This window comes from Psammomys obesus, unplaced genomic scaffold, assembly GCF_907164565.1.
Source record: "Psammomys obesus unplaced genomic scaffold, mPsaObe1.curated_primary_1811, whole genome shotgun sequence".
In the NCBI taxonomy this organism is placed as follows: domain Eukaryota; kingdom Metazoa; phylum Chordata; class Mammalia; order Rodentia; family Muridae; genus Psammomys; species Psammomys obesus.
Window position 1 is genome coordinate 54,371,079 of NW_026585504.1, and position 19,185 is coordinate 54,390,263.

The 19,185-nt window shown below is 40.2% G+C and overlaps 1 protein-coding gene across 2 annotated transcripts in view; it reads left to right on the forward strand.

The window, feature by feature from the left end:
• The window catches only part of LOC129672165 (contactin-associated protein like 5-1-like), a 796,696-nt gene that overhangs the window by 376,857 nt on the left and 400,654 nt on the right, over positions 1 to 19,185 (forward strand). For both annotated transcript variants that reach the window (XM_055601463.1, XM_055601471.1), the window contains exons 5-6: positions 3,359 to 3,562; positions 9,301 to 9,485. In XM_055601463.1, the coding sequence (XP_055457438.1) occupies positions 3,359 to 3,562; positions 9,301 to 9,485 (389 nt within the window). The remainder of the gene's footprint in view (positions 1 to 3,358; positions 3,563 to 9,300; positions 9,486 to 19,185) is intronic.

The following is a 19,185-nucleotide window of genomic DNA, read 5'->3' on the forward strand; positions in this document are numbered from 1 at the left end:
CCTTGAGTTGTTTCCACCACCACAATATAAAACCAGGCACATGGTATGCTCTTTTAATCCTAGTTCACAGGATATAGAGACAGAGGGATGAGAAGTTCAGAGTCATCCTTGGAAATTTTGTGAATTCAAGGACACCCTGGGCTATATGAGCCTCTGTCTCAAGCACAACAGCAAAATAAAAATGTGGTAGAATATGGGTCAGGAAAACACCCAGTGTCAGCCTCTAACCTCCACATGCATATACAAGTGCATGTACATACCTGCGTATGTACATTAATATGGACACGCATACACATACTATCCAATAACTTCTCTGCTGGGTATCTTGACAGACACTTGTTAGTTTTTGTATATGCATATACTTCATAAATTTGTTTAGATCATGACTTCTTGACTTTCACTTTCTGGCTATAATACTAACAGAACTGGGAACACTCTGATAAATGAAATGAGGCTGTCAAATACTACATGATAACATGAATGGAATTTGTCCAAGCTGATATCAAGAAAATTGCAAGTAAAGAATTGGGATTTGAAGGCTGGATTTCAGGACAAAGGGGTGGTAAAGAAAGGATACCATTGAATTGACATTGGTGTTAAGTAACGCTCTGGTATTTGATATATGAGTATCGTGTGAAGGAGAACAATCATAACAAATGTCTATTTGTCCTAGATAGTGTATAGAAGACAGAGCATAGTAAGGATACCAATATAGCCCAACTTGACATACAAAAAAGGTTATTATGCTTACTTACAGAGCATTAGTAAGGGATTAATAAGGGGGGTTGGTGATAGAGCAACAGTTGCTTCACTGCAAATCTTCATTCTATTGTGGATGACATCATGGAAGCTGCACAGAGTCCCCCTTCCCTAACCTTCCACTCCCAGTATACTTGATCTCACCAAGGCCACTCTCAGCTAGGAAGAAAGAAAAGACTTCCAGGGAAGGTTCCTGTGACCCTCCTCCCACTTCCTGTTACTAGGCAGTGTCAGTAGCTCCATTCACATTATCATAGACCTAACTAATTTATATTGTATTGGTCAGTTCTTTGCCATACTATGAGGCAGAATTAATCTCTATTCTAATGTCATAATGGGTGAGCATGTTATGTGCAGAGAAAACAAACCACTCTTCTCAACACAGGGTCATGTTTCAGGAACTAGATATACTTTGAGTTGACATGAGACAATGTGTTATAGCATACATTTCATGTTACTGCATACATTTGCTTAACTCTCATATCTCAACTAAAGTACTGTCTTAGATAGGAATCAATACCGAAGCGTAAAATAGTGACTGAATATTTTGGAAACAAACAAACAAACAAACAAACAAAAACAAAAACAAAAAACAAAAACAAAAAAAAAAAAACCTCTAAAGCAGAACATTACCAGCCCAGAAAAGGCATATATACCACTTTATCTCTCTGTTTAAATTATCAGTCTCCACACCCTGGCTATCCTTTCTCACTAAGCCCCAAAGAATCTTCAAAGTTCTCAGCACAGTGTTCTAGAAACAACCTAACTAATCATCCACAGCTGCCATAATAAAGGATATCTCTTTTCAACTCCAGCCTGGAGCTTAAGATGAAGAGATCAAATGGTTATAAATGTCACAATCAAATTAGCGAAAGAATAGGTCAAGGAGGTCAAGTAGGAGGTTATTACAGATCAGTCACTGGTCCAAGAAAAGCCTGATGCAGGTGCCTGTGCTTAAGGACAGGCTGTTGTATCATTGTTAGAACATGGGCCTGCACCTTTATGCCAGATCACATAGCCTGAACCAGTCCACAGACAGCTCCCTGCAACTCTTTCTTTGGTAGAGTTTAAGAAGCAGTCTGTCTTTCAGAGGCCCTCTGTGGTAGGCTCCTGCCCTGTTCCTTGTCTTCTCCTGCTTCCAATGACTATCTTGTTTGTCCTTCTGAATGGGGATTGAGCATCTTGCCTAGGGTCTTACTTGTTATTCAGCTTCTTTAAGAGTATACATTTTAGTATGTTTATCTTACATGGCTAATAGCCATGTATGAGTGAGTATATACCATGTGTGTCTTTGTGCTTCTGGGTTACCTCACTCAGGATCCTCTTTTATACTGAATGAAGTATCAAAGCAGAGGCTGAGACTCAGCCAAACTTTGGGCAGGGTACAGGGAATCTTATGAAAGAAGGGGTGGGGGGGTAAAAAGACCTGGAGGGGACAGGAGTTCCAAAAGGAGACCAACAGAGCCAAAAAACAAAACAAAAATCCTGAGCCCTGGGTACCCTGAAGAGACTGATACCCCAACCAAGGACAATGCATGAAGAGGACCCAAAACCCTGGCTCAGATGTAACCCATAGACTCAGCATCCAAAGGGGGCCCTTAGTAAGGGAACAGGGGCTTTCTCTGGCATGAACTCAGTGACAGGCTCTCTAATCACCTCTCCCCAGGGGGTGAAGCCTTGTCAAGCCAGGAAGGAAGACAATGCAACCAGTCCTGATGAGACCTGATAGGCTAGGGTCAAATAGAAGGAGAAAATGACCTCCCCTATCAGTAGACTAGGGGAGGGGCATAGTAGGAGAAGAGGGAGGTTGGTATAGGGAGGAGATGAGGGAGGGGCCACAGTGAGGATGCAAATTGAATAAATTGTAATTAATGATAATAATAAAAATAATAAAAAACAGTAAATGAATAAAAAAGATTTAAACATTAAAAAAAGAAGAAGAAGAAGCAGTCTGTCTTTCATTCCTGCAAGGTTACAAAGTATCAGACATTTCATTTGTTCCAACCATGCATTCACGACTCCTCAGAGGGATTTCTTCACAGGAGCTCTAAATGCTGCTATCTGAAGAGGCACCTCTGGCCTTTCTGAGTATCCCTTGCATTGCAGCTATATATTTCACTCACTCTCCCTATCTCCTTCCTATTTTTATAGTTAATGAAACTCCTCTATAAGCTTTAAACTAAGATTCCTCTTCCCTCTCTGGTTCTATTATTTCTAGATCTCCATGCACTGTACTATTTTTGTTTAATGCTATCCCTCCTTTCTGGAGGACAATCACAGCCTTGAGACTCTATTACTCAATGCACCTCACTGGAGGGAATTATGTGACAGCTCCCACCCAGGACCTGCTGCTTCTCTTCTCTTGTTTTGTTTGACAATCATTATGTGAATTTCTACCTCAGTATGGTGTGTATGTGCTGCCTAAAATGAATGATTCTTCAGATTCCACGTAGCTTGTTTTATTCCATGTGCCTCCTTGTAAGATTTTCCAGATTTCTGGAACATTCCTGTGACCTGAGCAGCAGCAAAGATGAGAATCAATAATGGCTGCCAAGAGGAAACACACTGATGTTTCTTTCTCTCTTCTCTTTGCCCCTAGAATCAGACGTTGCCGACTTTGATGGCCGAAGCTCGCTTCTGTACAGGTTCAATCAGAAGACGATGAGCACCCTCAAAGACGTGATCTCCCTGAAGTTCAAGAGCATGCAAGGAGAAGGAGTTCTGTTCCATGGAGAAGGACAACGCGGAGACCACATCACCCTGGAGCTCCAGAAGGGCAGGCTAGCCCTATACTTGAACCTGGGTAATGTCAGACCCATAAATATGTGCACCAATGACTGTTGAGGCCAGAGGTTAACCTCGGATGTCTTCCTCGAACACCCCCAATTTTGTGATAACCTCTTAATTAACTTGTAGCTTACTGATTTGACCAGGCTGACTGACAAACAAACCCCAAGGATCTTCCTGTCCCTATTTCCCCTCTCTGATGGCCCCCACCCCTCCCACATGCTGGGATTGGAAGCATGAGTTGCTACAGCTGGCTTTTTATGTGAGTTCTAGGGGTTGGACTCAAATCCTCAGGCTTGGGCTTCCTTGTCATTCATTGGATATCTGCTCGGTGTGGTGTGGCATGGTGTGGTGTATGTGTGTGTGTTGTACTGACATAAATATACAGGTGTGCATACATACATACACACACTCACACACAAACATACAGAGAACAGAGCAAGGCACTAGGTATCTGGCTCTCTCTCTGACAGTCTCTTACTGATGCAAAAGCTTGTATTTGGAGCTAGGCTGGGTGGTCAACAAGCTCTTAAGCGCCACCTCTTTCTGCCTTTGGGTGCTAAGGTTGTAGGCACTCACAGCCATGCACACACTCACAACTACAACTGCTACTATTTTAGGATAAGAGAGTTAGGAATTGACATGCAAGTCGCTAAGGGTTCTTACTCACCGATAACATTATCCCGATAACATGCACGGGAGCATCTTCATCACATGCAGTCACAGAAGTAAATCTAAGTGATTTATGTCCTCTTTCTTCATAGGAGTAGAACAGCCCTTTTTTAAGTATTTCATCTTCATGGGAATAAAACAGCACTTTTTCTTTTCTGTGATAAAGACAGAATGTCTATTTCTATATATCAGAAGCTACAACATATATTTTTAAATATATTTTTTTTGTTTGATCTTCAAGACAGGGTTTTCTCTGTAGTCTTGGCCATCTTGTTTCTTTGTAGTCTTGGCCATCTTGTTTCTTTGTAGTCTTGGCCATCTTGGACTTGCTTTCTAAGCCAGGCTGTCCTCAAACTCACAGCCTGCCTTCACCTCCCTCAGTGCCGGGATTAAAGGAGTGTGCCACCATGCACAGCTTTTCATATCTTTTGCTCTACATACTTATGATGATTGTTTTCAGGATTCAAACTCTTAAGTAACTTAAATTTATTTTAGACATGTTCTTACTATAATGATCTTTCATGATTGAGCTGACTCAACAATTTAGAAAACTACAACTAAGTGTCGGGGGAACACCAATTATTTTATTCTTCTTAGTGGAAGGTATTATGTGTAAGTGGAAAAAAAAACTGGCCTTTGTTAATATGGCCTGTTCCTGAAAGGATGAGCCTGGGACCTGAAGGAGGCAGGCAGATGACTATTTTGTGAGTTTGAGGTCAGCCTGGCTTAGAAAGCGAGTCCAGGATGGGCAAGTCTACAAAGAAAAACCCTGTCTTGAAAACAAAACAAACAAACAAACAACAACAAAAACTTGTTCAGTAAAGAGTACCTTCCTGCCTCTCTGCAGTAGGATGTTTCTTCTCTCTCTGGGTGGGCCACTCTCTGGGCTTGCCTCATTGCCAGTTTTCTTATATTCGTTGAAATAAGGCTGAGGAAGTGAGCATGTTATCTTCAGCCTTAATGGAAAAAAAGTTCCACTTAATTATAAATAAATTTTCTTTGTATTTCTGTCTCTAAAACCTGCATCTTTATCACTGTCATTTGTATTCATGTCAGCTGTTCATGAAGATTTTTATCGTGTCTTAATAAATTGAAAATTTGTTAAAACAGGGTACTTGACCATCAAATGCAACTGAGATAAAATGGTAAACAGATGTTCTGAGATTAAAAATGGTAGTGTGCTGAGAATTATATTTTCTATGGTTACCGAAACAATATTCTACACTTCCAGGGGAGTTTTCATTAGATGGTCATTGTTCTTTCTTCATCAATATAGTTCTAAGCCACTAATTTTAAAATAGCAGAGTTGTTTTCTGAATTTATTTTATCAAACCATATTTCACTAGCTTTAATGTAAGATGTGAATTTTAGTGAAAAATAACTGAGGAAGAAGTAGGTGGAATTTATTTGTATCTTCCTCTTTTGGAGTCAATTAAGAATTAAACTCGTGGGTAGGTGAGATGGTTCAGTGGGTAAAGGTGCTTGTTGCCAAGGCTTACAACCTGAATTTGAACCTAGAACCCAGGAGGTGGAAGGAAAGAACCGTTTCCCACAGCTTTTTCTCTGATCTACACATGCTCACCCCTACATGCTCTCACTTACACCATCCCATAAATAAACAAATACATGTAATAAAAATTGAACCTATGAGTATGGATATATCTCAGTGTTAGATCATATGAATATCACATCTATCATATTCAAGACACTGAACTCCATCTTGAAGCCAACAAAGAAATATGTGAAATTCCTTGTAATTCAGGAGGCATTCACTAATTCACATAGGATACACATAATTTTTTTTCAGATTGCAGTTTCTTTTTCTTTAATTTTTTATTAATTACACTTTATTCATTTTGTATCCCCCCATAAGCCCCTCCCTCCTCCCCTGCCGATTCCACCCTCCCTCCCCTTTCTGCATGCATGCCACTCCCCAAGTCCACTGATAGGGGAGGTTCTCCTCTCCTTTCTGACCTTAGTCTATCAGTTCTCATCAAAAGTGGCTGCATTGTCCTCTACTGTGGCCTGATTTAATATTGGTTTTTCCTGGCCATCAAAGTAGTTATCCTAAGTCTAAGATATAAAAGAAAAAAATTGTGTAATAATATGGCAGATTTTGTTGATTTATGAGTTCATAGTTTTTATTGGTTTATTAGCAGTGTGTTGTGTGCATTTGCATATTTCTATTCTACTTGGATATATCCTCAATTAAGAATTTTAAGTTGTTGAATATTTTATGTATTAGCTGTCACTTTATGTTTCATCTAAGAGTAACTTATTCACAGATAAATATTTTAAAATGCTATGATAACTTCACAAATGCCACTTAATCATTTATCTTATATCCTTTTGTTGATTTTACATGTATGTTTAATCTATCTCCAAACTACTGAACATTATCTCCAATTTTTAAATCATTAGCTTTTTTGAGCCACTTATTAATTTATTGCTTTAGAATATATTTTCTTAAAGCAGATGACTAGGTTAAAGGGCCAGGACTTAAAGATCCCTATGTAATGTCCTGACTCAGACTTTGAACTGTAGCTTGCTGTGTCTGCACCTCAGTGTTCATGTTTTCATAAAATGTTCATCCAAGACAGTGCACTAACGGGGTTCAGACGGCACAGACCTTCCAATATAATGCAAGAACCGGATTTCTGAATGCTGAATGTATTAACGGTGAACCATGCTGGGAGATTTCCTCTGATCTCAAAGCACGATGGGCAGTTGCAGAGCAGAGAAATTGTGGAGATTCTTTTTTTTTTCCTTTTTCTATTTTTTCATAAGCATGGTAGACACGTGTGAGTGCAGAGGCTTTCCTTTGCATGTATGTAGGTACACATACATGTGGGAACTTGTGCACCTATGTGCTCCTCCAAATGCAGACCCACAGTTGGGTTTGGAAATCATCTTTGATTGCTTTTACTTTGTATTCATCAAAGAAGAGTCTCTCAGTCAAGCCCAGAACCCACTGAGGTGTGTAGTATTGTGAGGCAGTTTGCACTGGAATCCTCAGTCTCCACTGTCCAGGGATGGAATTTTAGTGAGCCACCACCCTCACCAGCCATTTATTAGGGTTCCTAGAGATCTGGATCCTCAGCTTGCACAACATCACTTCGACTGCTGGGTCATTCTGCCAGCCCTCAAATAATAAACTTTCAAATGAAAAATATTTTTAGTTTTAAAGTAAAGGAAACAGGAAAAGTAACATACAAAAAAGTGAAAGAAAACCTGAAAATTTATATTACCGAAAATGGACTAAATCCAATTTGTTGAAGAATAAATGGGTAAAAGTCAGAGAATATGGTTCACCAAAAGGAAGAGATTTTTTTCAGCTCTACCCATACAAAAGAGAAATCCACAGAAACTGATTTGGGGTGCTGATTAAATGGGTCATGTATATGCCACATAAGGATGAGAAACTGAGTTTGGGTCCCTGACACTGGCATAAAGCCAGACTATCTACACCCCAGATTTCTACTACAGTTTGAGAGACAAAGATGAGAGAATTGCCAGAGACACATAGGCTGGTTAGTAAGGGATACTCAGCTGCAAACAAGATGCCTTGTGTGAAAAAAGATGGAGGGTGAGGACTGACATTTAGGGCTCTCTCTGACTTCCAAAGGTGCATAATGGCACACACACACACACACACACACACACACACACACACACACTCACACACACACGCACACACATACTTAAACAACAAATGTGTGTAAAAATTACTCAGAAATATAGTTTCGGCCTATCAGACACTAAATTATAGCAGGAGTTTAAGTTGCCATAACCTTTAAAGACATTGCTGCTAACCTAAAATTCCTCTTTTATTAATCAAAGGCAGCAATCACACACTCAGAGGCCAAGAGGGTGCTGCTCGCCCTTTGCTGATGGGCCCTTCCACTGGCCTGGTCACCCCTCAGCCTGGGTACCAGCTCCTCCAAGCACTGCAAACATTATGTCCTCCAAAGTGCTTAGCCTTTTGTCTTTCTTTATGCAGTCATCTGTTCTAACTACTATTACATGGTGACAACACCACCAGAGCCCTCAGAAGAGAGGAGTCCATCTGCCCTCCATATCTTCTTTTATATATGACCATGACCAGTACAGCTAGATTGTAATGTCCTTCAAAGGAAGGACAGAAAGAAGAGAAAGGGATATTTATTAAAGCATTAGCATAATTTGAGCATGGCAAGAATTCAAGGCTTGTGAAATAAATAAATAATAAATCAACAAAGCATAAGCAGACATTAAATCACTCTGCCTGCTTTCCAAGTATGCTAAGCGAGGTCTCCCCACTCCAGCTCCTACAGGAAGTCAGGCTTTGTTAGTGAGACAAACAGCACCATCAGGACATACTGAAGGTAGCAGTGAGCAGGCCACAGGGAGATTAGCTGCTCCTGACCTCTGAATGTCACACAATGTTACCTGTGCACAGGAGAGTGCAGGTGGGGCTAAGGATGACACAGTGCAAGGAAGAGAAGAGATACACTTAGCCATCGTATTCTGAGTTGGGCAGAGACATTGGGCAGAAAACTATTTTCTTAAACTAAAATTAATGTGTCAAAGGCTCAAATAATGTTTCAGTGGGTAAGGATACTTGCTGCCAGGCCTAAGAGCTAGAGTTAGATTCCAGCATATGCATGATGGAAGAAGGGAACGAACTCCATACACACACACAAACACACAAAATTCATAAAGATTTTAAAAAATTATGAATCAATAATTAAAGCATCTCTTTAAAGCTGAGACAAATTCCGTGTGTAGTAGTAGCCATAAAGTTTTTGGTGGAAGGACTCAGTTCATACAGCAGGCACTCAACAGGTGCAGCAGGAATGATTGTGTCTTTCTCTGCTCCTGGGTAATAGATACACTTTGTGTGACAACTGGCTTCCTTCCTAGCTGGTTCAAGGTCTGCTTTTCTCATTCTTAATCGTCAAATAATGTGTGTATATTTAATTATGTTTTTTTCTAATGTTGAACCTTATCTTTGAGGAAACTTCAGGTACCTGTTACTCAGTTGATCAGCAGGATTCAAAGCTGCCCAGGCTAAGATCCCATTCTGCCTTCCTCCTTCTGCAGATGAAAGCAAAGCCAGGCTCAGTAGAATTACACCCTCGGCCATGCTGGGTAGCCTTCTGGATGACCAGCACTGGCACTCAGTTCTCCTGGAGCGTGTGGGCAAGCAGGCAAACTTCACTGTGGACACAAACACACAGCACTTCCGGATCAAGGGTGAGACCGATGCCCTGGACATCGACTATGAGGTAAGCCAACCCTCCATGCATGGTCTCAGGAGTGGGAGGGAGGTCTGTACATAGAGGTTTTAAGCCCTGCTTCTGGGTTAGGTTACAAAGCAGGCATCTCCGAGGATGATCTGAACAGGGATCTGGAAATTCATGGGCCAAACTCTGGGTCTCTGATGAAGTATCAACTGCACAAGTTAAAAATCAATATACTTCTTTTATTCTCAGTGTGTAAATGTGTGTGTGTGTCCTAGTTTAATTTCTATTAAGTCTAGCAACAAGTGGTTTATTTGGCTTAGATTCCTAATTAAAATCCATCATTTCAGAGAAGCCAAAGCAAGAATTTAAGTTGCATCCACTGTTGAGAGTAAGGAGAATAAATTCATTTTTCTTCCTCACTTATTCTCAAGTAGTTTTCTTCACATTTCTGCAGCTCATGGCTCAACCCACTCAATGGTGTAGTCATATTCATAGTGGTGTCCCTACCTCAATTAACAATCAAGATGGTGTCCTAAAGACATGCCAGGGCCAGTCTAATAAAGACTCCTTTGATTCTCTTCCTAGGTGATTTGAAGTTGTAACATGTGAAAATTATTTTTTCTTTATTAAATACACTTTATTCACTTTGTATCCCCCCATGGTTCCCTCCCTCCTCTCCTCCCAATCCCTCCATTCCTCCACCCTCTGCATGTATGCCCCTCCCCAAGTCCACTGATAGGGGAGGTCTTCTTTTCCTTCCTTCTGATCCTAGTCAATTAGGTCTCATCAGGAGTGGCTGCCTTGTCCTCTTCTGTGGCCTGGTAATGCTGCTTCCCCCTCAGGAGGAGGTAATTAAAGAGCAGGCCAATCAGTTCATGTCAGAGACAGTCCCTGTTCCTATTACAATGGAACCCACTTGGATACTGAACTGCCATGGGCTACATCTGTGCAGGGTTCTTAGGTTATCTCCATGCATAGTCCTTGGTTGGAATAGCAGTCTCAGGAAAGACCCTTGTACTCAGATTTTTTGGTTCTGTTTTTCTCCTTGTGGAGTTCCTATCCTCTCCAGATCTTATTATTTCCCACTTCTTTCCTAAGATTCCCTTGAACCCACTGGCACAGGAGAAAACTTCCTGAACAGAACACCAACAGCACAGGCTCTAAGAGCAACAATCAATAAATGCGACCTCATGAAACTTAAAAGCTTCTGTAAATCAAAGGACACTGTCCTCAGAACAAAACGACAGCCTACAGATTGGGAAAAGATCTTCACCAATCCTATATCTGACAGAGGGCTAATATCCAGTATATATAAAGAACTAAAAAAGTTAAACAGCAAAAAATCAAGTAATCCAATTAAAAATGGAGTACAGAATGGTGGATCAATGGAATCGAACAGAAGACCCAGAAATAAACCCACACACTTATGGACACCTGATTTTTGACAAAGATGCTAAAACCATACAATGGAAAAAAGATAGCATCTTTAACAAATGGTGCTGGTCCAACTGGATGTCTACATGTAGAAAAATGCAAATAGATCCATACTTATCACCCTGCACAAAACTGAAGTCCAAGTGGATCAAAGACCTCAACATAAAACCAGACACATTAAATCGGCTAGAAAAAAAAGTGGGGAATACCCTAGAACTCATTGGTACAGGAGAAAACTTCCTGAACAGAACACCAACAGCACAGGCTCTAAGAGCAACAATCAATAAATGGGACCTCATGAAATTGAAAAGCTTCTGTAAAGCAAAGGACACCGTCATCAAAACAAAGCGACTGCCTACAGATTGGGAAAGAATCATCAGCAACCCTCTATCTGACAGAGGACTCATATCCAATATATATAAAGAACTAAACAAGCTGAAAAGCAACAAACCAAGTAATCCACTTAAAAAATGGGGAACAGAGCTAAAGAGAGAATTCTCTGCAGAGGAATACCGAATGGCAGAGAAGCACTTACAGAAATGCTCAACCTCATTAGCCATTAGGGAAATGCAAATCAAAACAACCCTGAGATTTCACCTTACACCCATCAGAATGGCCAAGATGAAAATCTCAAGGGACAATACATGCTGGAGAGGTTGTGGAGAAAGGGGAACCCTTCTCCACTGCTGGTGGGAATGTAAACTGGTACAACCACTCTGGAAATCAATCTGGCGCTTTCTCAGACAACTAGGAATAGTGCTTCCTGAAGATCCAGCCATACCACTCCTAGGCATATACCCAAAAGAGGCGCAAGTACACAAAAAGGACATTTGTTCAACCATGTTTGTAGCAGCTTTATTTGTAATAGCCAGAAGCTGGAAACAACCCAGATGCCCCTCAACTGAAGAATGGATGCAGAAACTGTGATACATCTATACAATGGAGTATTACTCAGCAATGAAAAATAAGGAAATCATGAAATTTGCAGGTAAATGGTGGGACCTGGAAAGGATCATCCTGAGTGAGTTGACCCAGAAGCAAAAAGACACTCACGGTATATACTCACTCATATAAACATACAATATAGAATAAACCCACTAAAAGCTGTACATCTAAACAAACTAAGCAAAAGAGAGGACCCTAACTAAAATGTTCAATCCCCATCCTGAAAGGCAAAGAGGATGGACATCAGAAGAAAACGAAAATAGGAAACAACCTCGGAACCCGCTACAGAGGGCCTCTGAAAGCCAGAAGAAAACAGGAAACAACCTTGAAAACTGCCACAGAGGGCCTCTGAAAGCTTCTGCAGTATAGACTGTCAAAGCAGATGCTGAGCCTGATGGCCAACTGATGGGCAGAGTGAATGGAATTTTATGTAAGAAGTGGGAAATAGTAAGAGCTGGAGGGAACGGGAACCCCACAAGGAGAGCAACAGAACAAGATAATTTGAACACAGGGAACTTCCCAGAGACTCATACTCCAACCAAGGACTATTCGTGGAGATGACCTGGAACCCCTGCACAGGTGTAGCCCATGGCAGTTCAGTGTCCAAGTGGGTTCCATAGTAATGGGAAGAGGGACTGCCTCTGACATAATCTGATTGGCCTGCTCGTTGATCACTTCCCCCTGAGGGGGGAGCAGCCTTACCAGGCCACAGTAGAGGACAATGCAGCCACTTTTGATGAGAACTGATAGACTAAGATCAGAAAGAAGAGGAGAACCTCCCCTATCAGTGGACTTGGGGAGTGGCATGCATGCAGAAAGGGGAGGGAGAGTGGCATCGGCAGGGGAGGAGGGAGGGGCTTACGGGGGGATACAAAATGAATAATGTGTAATTAATAAAAAAAGTATAAAAAAATGGGGTATAGAGCTAAACAGAGAATTCTCTGTAGAGGAATATCGAATTGAACAGAAACACTTAAGGAAATGCTCAACCTCATTAACCATCAGGGAAATGCAAATCAAAACGACCCTAAGATTTCACCTTACACCCTTCAGAGTGGCTAAGATCAAAAACTCAAGAGACAACACATGCTGGAGAGGATGTGGAGAAAGGGGAACCCTCCTCCACTGCTGGTGGGAATGTAAACTTTTACAACATGTGAAACTTTAAAGCTAACCATCAAAATGTATGTGCTTCTTTAAGTGTATATATATATATATATGCCTGTGTGTATATGTGTGTGGTGTGTGTGTGTGTACACTTGGGTATATATGTACTTGTCACCTCACAGTGTTATTGTTTTTTGCCTTTATGTAACCATTAATTCTTTAACAAACAACTTGAACTAGTTGGAATAATAAAAGATATTGAAAATATCAAGAAAATCTCAAGTGAGAACTAGCAAGATGGCTCAGCCACTAAAGTGATTTGCTGCCAAGACTAACGGCTTGAGTTTATTTCCACAGAGCCACAGAGCAGAAGTCTAGCTTTTAAAATCTCCCAAAGTCTTCAAACCTGTGTTCTCAGTGGGTCTCTGGCCTTTTACCTCTATGCCCATTTGAAGTTTTAACTAATAGTTTAGACCTGTTTTTCCCATGTCTTTGCTACTAGAGACTGATCCCAGAGCCCTGGAGGAAAAGATCAGTGGAATGCATTAAACTATGCTACAAAGAAGGCTTTAGGTCTTCTGGTTTAATAGTCAAAGTGTCAGAGAGCAGGGTAACCAGCAGACAGTGGAGAGAAGAATGGGACCTTGTGGTGGGGCTGAGAGGAGAGGGAGCGCTTTGTTCACGGAAAGAGGCACACGTTTAGAAGCAGGAGGCCGCACTAGGTCTTGACAGAAGAATCCAGTTAGCCCGGTCAGAAGGAAAGATGTGTGTGCCACATCCCAAAGCAGGGAGGTCAAGCACCACAGTGGGCAGGGTTTAAAACAAAGCAGTGCTATGCAGAAGTGAATTAAACACAGGAACCCAAAGGTTAGATTTTTAGAAATTTTGAAGGCTGCCTGGTGGACATGTCTATTATTAAATCGCCAACTGCATAAAGAGGATTAAAAGGTTTGGATATTAAATTAAATATTTTTGACGACATAAATTTATTAACTTCTAGTTGTTTTTGCTCTGTAATTACCTCTCATTCTAATTACACAACTGTAGTTTTGTAACTTCTCTTTCTGGAGAATGTCTTCTACACCAAGATGCTGACAAACTGCAAACTGAGGCTTGATTCATTGTTTTACAGATGTCCTGGACCAGGAGTCAGCAAAACTATGTCTGACTGAAAGCCTCTTTTTCTATGACTTAATTGTTGAAGATTAATTATTTTATTGTGTGTGTGTGTTGTATATGTGTGTATACGTGTGTATCGTGTATGTGTGTAAGTATGAGTGTGTTTATGTGTTTACATATGTGTGTCTGTTTGAGTATATGTCTGTGTGTGTGGTATCTGTATGTGTGTGTATGTTGTTCGGATGTGTGTTTGAGTGTATGTGAGTATGTATATATGTGTGTATGTGTCTGTGAGTATATGTATGTATGTGTATATATATATGAGTGTGTGAGTTTATATGTATGTGTGTGAGTGTTTGTGAGTGTATGTAAGAGTGTGTGCACTGTCTTCCTCTGTGGCCTGGTAAGGCTGCTCCCCCTCAGGGGATGATGATCAAAGAGCAGGCCAATCAGTTCCTGTCAGAGACAATGTCTGTCCCCATTAATATGGAACCCACTTGGATACTGAACTGCCATAGGCTACCTCGGTGCAGCCACTCCTGATGAGACCTGCTAGACTAGGATCAGAGGGAAGGAGAAGAGGACCTCCCTTATCAGTGAACAGGGAGAGGGATATGGTGGGGAAGAGGAAGGCTGGGGTTGGGAGGGCAGGAGGGAGGGAAGTACAGGAGGAGATACAAAATGAATAAACTGTTATTAATAAAATAAAAACAATTAAATAAAAGAATGAAATAAAAATAAAATTAGATAAGCATAAAAAAGAGTGTGTGGGGTTTGTGTGTGTGTGTGTGTGTGTGTGTGTGTGTGTGTGTGTGTCTTTCTCTCACTCAGGAAAGCAAGGTTCTAAATATTTACCAGCACTCCACCTGTGGCATGGGACAGTGGGAGTGAAAATATAAGACTAAGCCAGGGACTGCAGAAGAGGCTAAGTGAACACATATCGCTCTTGCAGAGGACTTGGGTTCAGTTCCCAGCATACATATGGGCGACCCACAACTGCCTGTGTCTCCAGCTCCAGAGGATCCGGCAACTTCCTCTGGCGTCTCAGGTCACCTGCACTCACATGCACATATCCAAGCCTCACAGTACATAACTATATTTAAGTAAAAATGATGCATCAGAACTCGCTGAGGGAGAATATATAAGCCTTTATAAAGTATTTAAATTATGGTGAATAAAAAACACTAACCAACTATTTACAGGATTTACAGGGTAGCTAGCAATTCTAAATACTTGTGTCAGGGGCAAAGCAAATTACAACTACTAAAATTATATTAAATAAAACCCTATTTACAATATATCAAATAGAAATTCTAGGTGAGGGATCTGCTGTCTATGCTCAGAAATCCTACAAACAATTCTGATACCTTCTACTTCCAGAAGCACTCTCTCTCTCTCCCTCTCTCTCTCGGTAACATGTACCTTAGGCTTGAAGGTGATTGAAACATATGTGTGGGTAATTGTCAACTTTTGTTAATCAAGTTGACAGTATCTATAATTATCTGGGAGCAAGACTCCAGGTAAGGAATTATCTAGGTTAGGTTAGCATGTTGTTAGTCAGTGTTTCTATTACTCTGATAAAACACCATGACCAAAATCAGCTTGTAGAGCAAAGAGTTTGTTTCAGATTTCAGTTTTAAGTATTTGTCCATCATCCAGGCCTGTCAGGACAGGAACTCAAGGCACAAACCAGGTAATAGGCTTTATACAGAGACCAAGGAAGAGTGCTGCTTCCTGGCTTGCTCCTCATGCCTTACTCATCCAGTTTTCGTATATATTTCTGGACCTATGAATGACACCACCACTGTGATATGGGATTTCCCATATCATTCATCAATCAAGAAATGCCCCACAGGCTTCTCCATAAGCCAGTCTTGTAGGAATTATTTTTTTAAGGATCCCTCTGCCCAAATGACACTAGCTTATGTCAAATTGACATAAAACCTTCTCGGATGGAGGGATTGTTCAGTTTATAAGCTGGGAGTCCATCCCCATGATTGACACCATTCTCTGGGATCAGATCTTGGACTGTATTAAAAGGAGAAAGTGAGCTGAGTACAAGCACTCATTGCTCTGTTTCTTGGCTGTGGGTACTATGCGACTATCAGCCTCTCTCAAGCTCCTATTATTTGGAATTCCTTGCTATGATGAATTACAGCCTTGAATTGTAAGTAGAAATAAATTCTTCTTTCCTTCAGTAGCTTTATTGTGGTCATTTACCAGGAAAATAAACTGAACTTGAAGGGATTGCTCGATACTAACTAGGAAATCTTAGAACAGTTTAAGACCCTGCTGGGCTAGGGAATAAAAGTGAAGTAGAAAAAAATAATGGAAAAATTAGGAACAGATATTTTTCTTTTTACAAAAATCATTATGAGCTTAAGAAAGGTATTTTACTTTGATCCTAACTTCTGTTCAATATATTGTAGCTAACATATGTCATTTAGTGACTTCAAAAGACATTGATACATTTTGACTCAAAAAGCAAGATGCTTGGTGGGTATTTCTGAATTGCTGAAAAAGGAAAATCTTTGAGAATCCATCATTTTCCCGCATAAAGTTGTTTAATTGATTGAAGAAACAAAGAGACCATAGTAAATTAAACTTATCTCAAAGCAGAGATGTTTGTAATGAACTTGAAGATAACATTGAAAAAGGAAAACCATAAAGCCATTATTCAATCTTACCATTTTTTACTCATACTTTAATGTCCAAGGTAACCATCGTAAAATCTATACTATTACCTCCTTCACCATTTACTTGCAAGCATGTTTGCCTGCGTGTGATATTATTAGTGCAAATATGCTAAGAGCTCACAGCTGTGTGACATTGAAATGAATATCAGTTTTAGGGAAACGAAATTCAGTGGTGTCACTCAGTTTATGAAGTTGGAGCTGCAGTTTCCTTCAGCTATGCCTTCCCTTCTGGGAAACACTCCTTAAGAGTGAAACACCTTGAATTAGCTCTCTCATGCAACTGCTGTCTCAGGAGCCTTAAAGTTTTGCCAGGATGTGAAAACAGGTTGCTCTAGACATCATGATAAAAATTGAGGATCGTGGCAGACACCAGCTGTACTGGATGACAAGAGTTATGTGTCAGAAGTCTCTAACCTTGAAGATTTATGTCAAAGGAGGTGGAGGGAAAAAGAACCTTCTGGGTGGAGAACAATGTTGTATTCAGCTGTTTCCCAACCACAAGCTGGCATAGACTTAAAAGATAAGAACTAGAAATTTCAGTTTCTCGGAAGTCAAAACCACTGCAGCTGTTAGAAGGAGCACAGCTGAACATTGCTATCTGTAAGGAGGATGGGTTCCATCACAGAGCATTCTGTTAAGTAGAAACCATACTGAGGCTTCTGCCCTGAGTTTGGTGGACACAAGAAATGTGGACATCTACAGATGGAAGGATGCTGGGGTCATTAAATGGAACTCACTGTCATAGCATGCCAGGATATTTTTCAGTTCACCTCTACTATGTTTTATATCAGGGCTAATTGTATTATTCAACAATATCTTTATCTACAAACTTTACCAACATATAGGACAACTGGTCAGAGGATGTGATAGCTACTGATCCTTCTTTTACACCATGTGGTGGTTTGAATGAGAAGGATTGCCATAGACTCATGTTTGCAGAGTTGGTCCCCTGTTAATGGAACATTTTGGGAAGGATTTGAAAATGTTGTGTCACTAATGGTAGGGCGTTAAGATTTCAAAAAGGCCAAACCATTTCCAATTAGCTCACTCTCTCTGCCTAGTACTTATGGATCAAAATATAAGCTCTCAGCTACTGCAGCAATCTGATCACTTCCTACCTGCTCTGTGCACCCCTCCATGTTGGTCACAGATTCTAACCTTGACACCATGAACCCCAATAAACGCTTTTTTTCTATATTTGTCTTCATCCTGGTATCTTATCAAAGCAAAAACAAGATAAAAGGAACAACATTATGGATGTTCATCAAGAGATTTATGACATTTTGTGAATTATCTGGAATAGCCTTTGTGAACATAAGACCGTTGCAAATTTGTGTTTCTCAGATTCAACAGAGATCACCCCTTACAGGATAGTGCCAAACAGGGAGAAGCAGAGAGAGGACAGACCGCTTCTAGAAATGTCCTTCCCACTCACATTACTGAAACCATATACTGCTCCAAATGCTGGAGTAAGATGACAGCCTTTCTCCTTCCCTCCAGCCTTGAGCAAGAAGCAGTTTACAATGATATTTTTAGGAACTTTGTCCTATATTTTCATTATTGGTCAGGAAGCCATTTCTATTCAAGAGGGCTCAGTGATCCTGACTTATATCAATATCTAGTAAATAACCCATAGCTTAGGAACATTTTAAAAACAAGTGGTTTACATCCAGACATTCATACATACTAGGAAAACTGTATAAAGATAAAATATCTAGAATAAGATGGCAAAAGAAAAGAAGAAAAAGGAACCACACAAAATATCCCCAAACTAGATTAAACTAAAATCTCTGATCATAAAAAAAAAAAAAGTGTGTGGAGGGCTTATGATATGGTTCATCCAGTAACAAGGCATACTCTTCTTCCAGGGAATCTAAGCTGAGTTTCCTGCATGCACAAGGGTCATCCCAAATCTCATATTGTGATTTATAAGAAGACAAAAACTATGCACACTTTATTGTTGGTGTTATAACAAATACAATATTTAAGAAATGATAATATCATTCAAAATAAGACGTGGGTTTCCACACTCTGATTTAATTTCTTAAAATTTGTTCATATTATAAAGCAATGTATGTAATTGGTATATGTTAAGAATTAAAACAAATAAAGTGAAAAGATAAGGAAAGCAATTGGTTACTCTCATTATAAATATGCCACTATTTCACTAGGGGGAGCATCTTACCTGATGAGTTATTGTGGTGGCTCACAAGATTCATGGCTGAGTAACCCATTGATGCCTTCAGTACTATGAAGGCTATCTGGTAAGGAACAAACTTTTTGTCCAGATCAAGCTTGACTTTTATCATCCAAAGACCAAAGTGTGAATACTGTCAGCAATAAATCTTACCATCATGTTCTGGTGGACAAACACAAAAACTAGCAATAGCCTCTATCACTTTAGCCTATATCTTTTGGGGGGATTCTGATAGAAAGCTGTC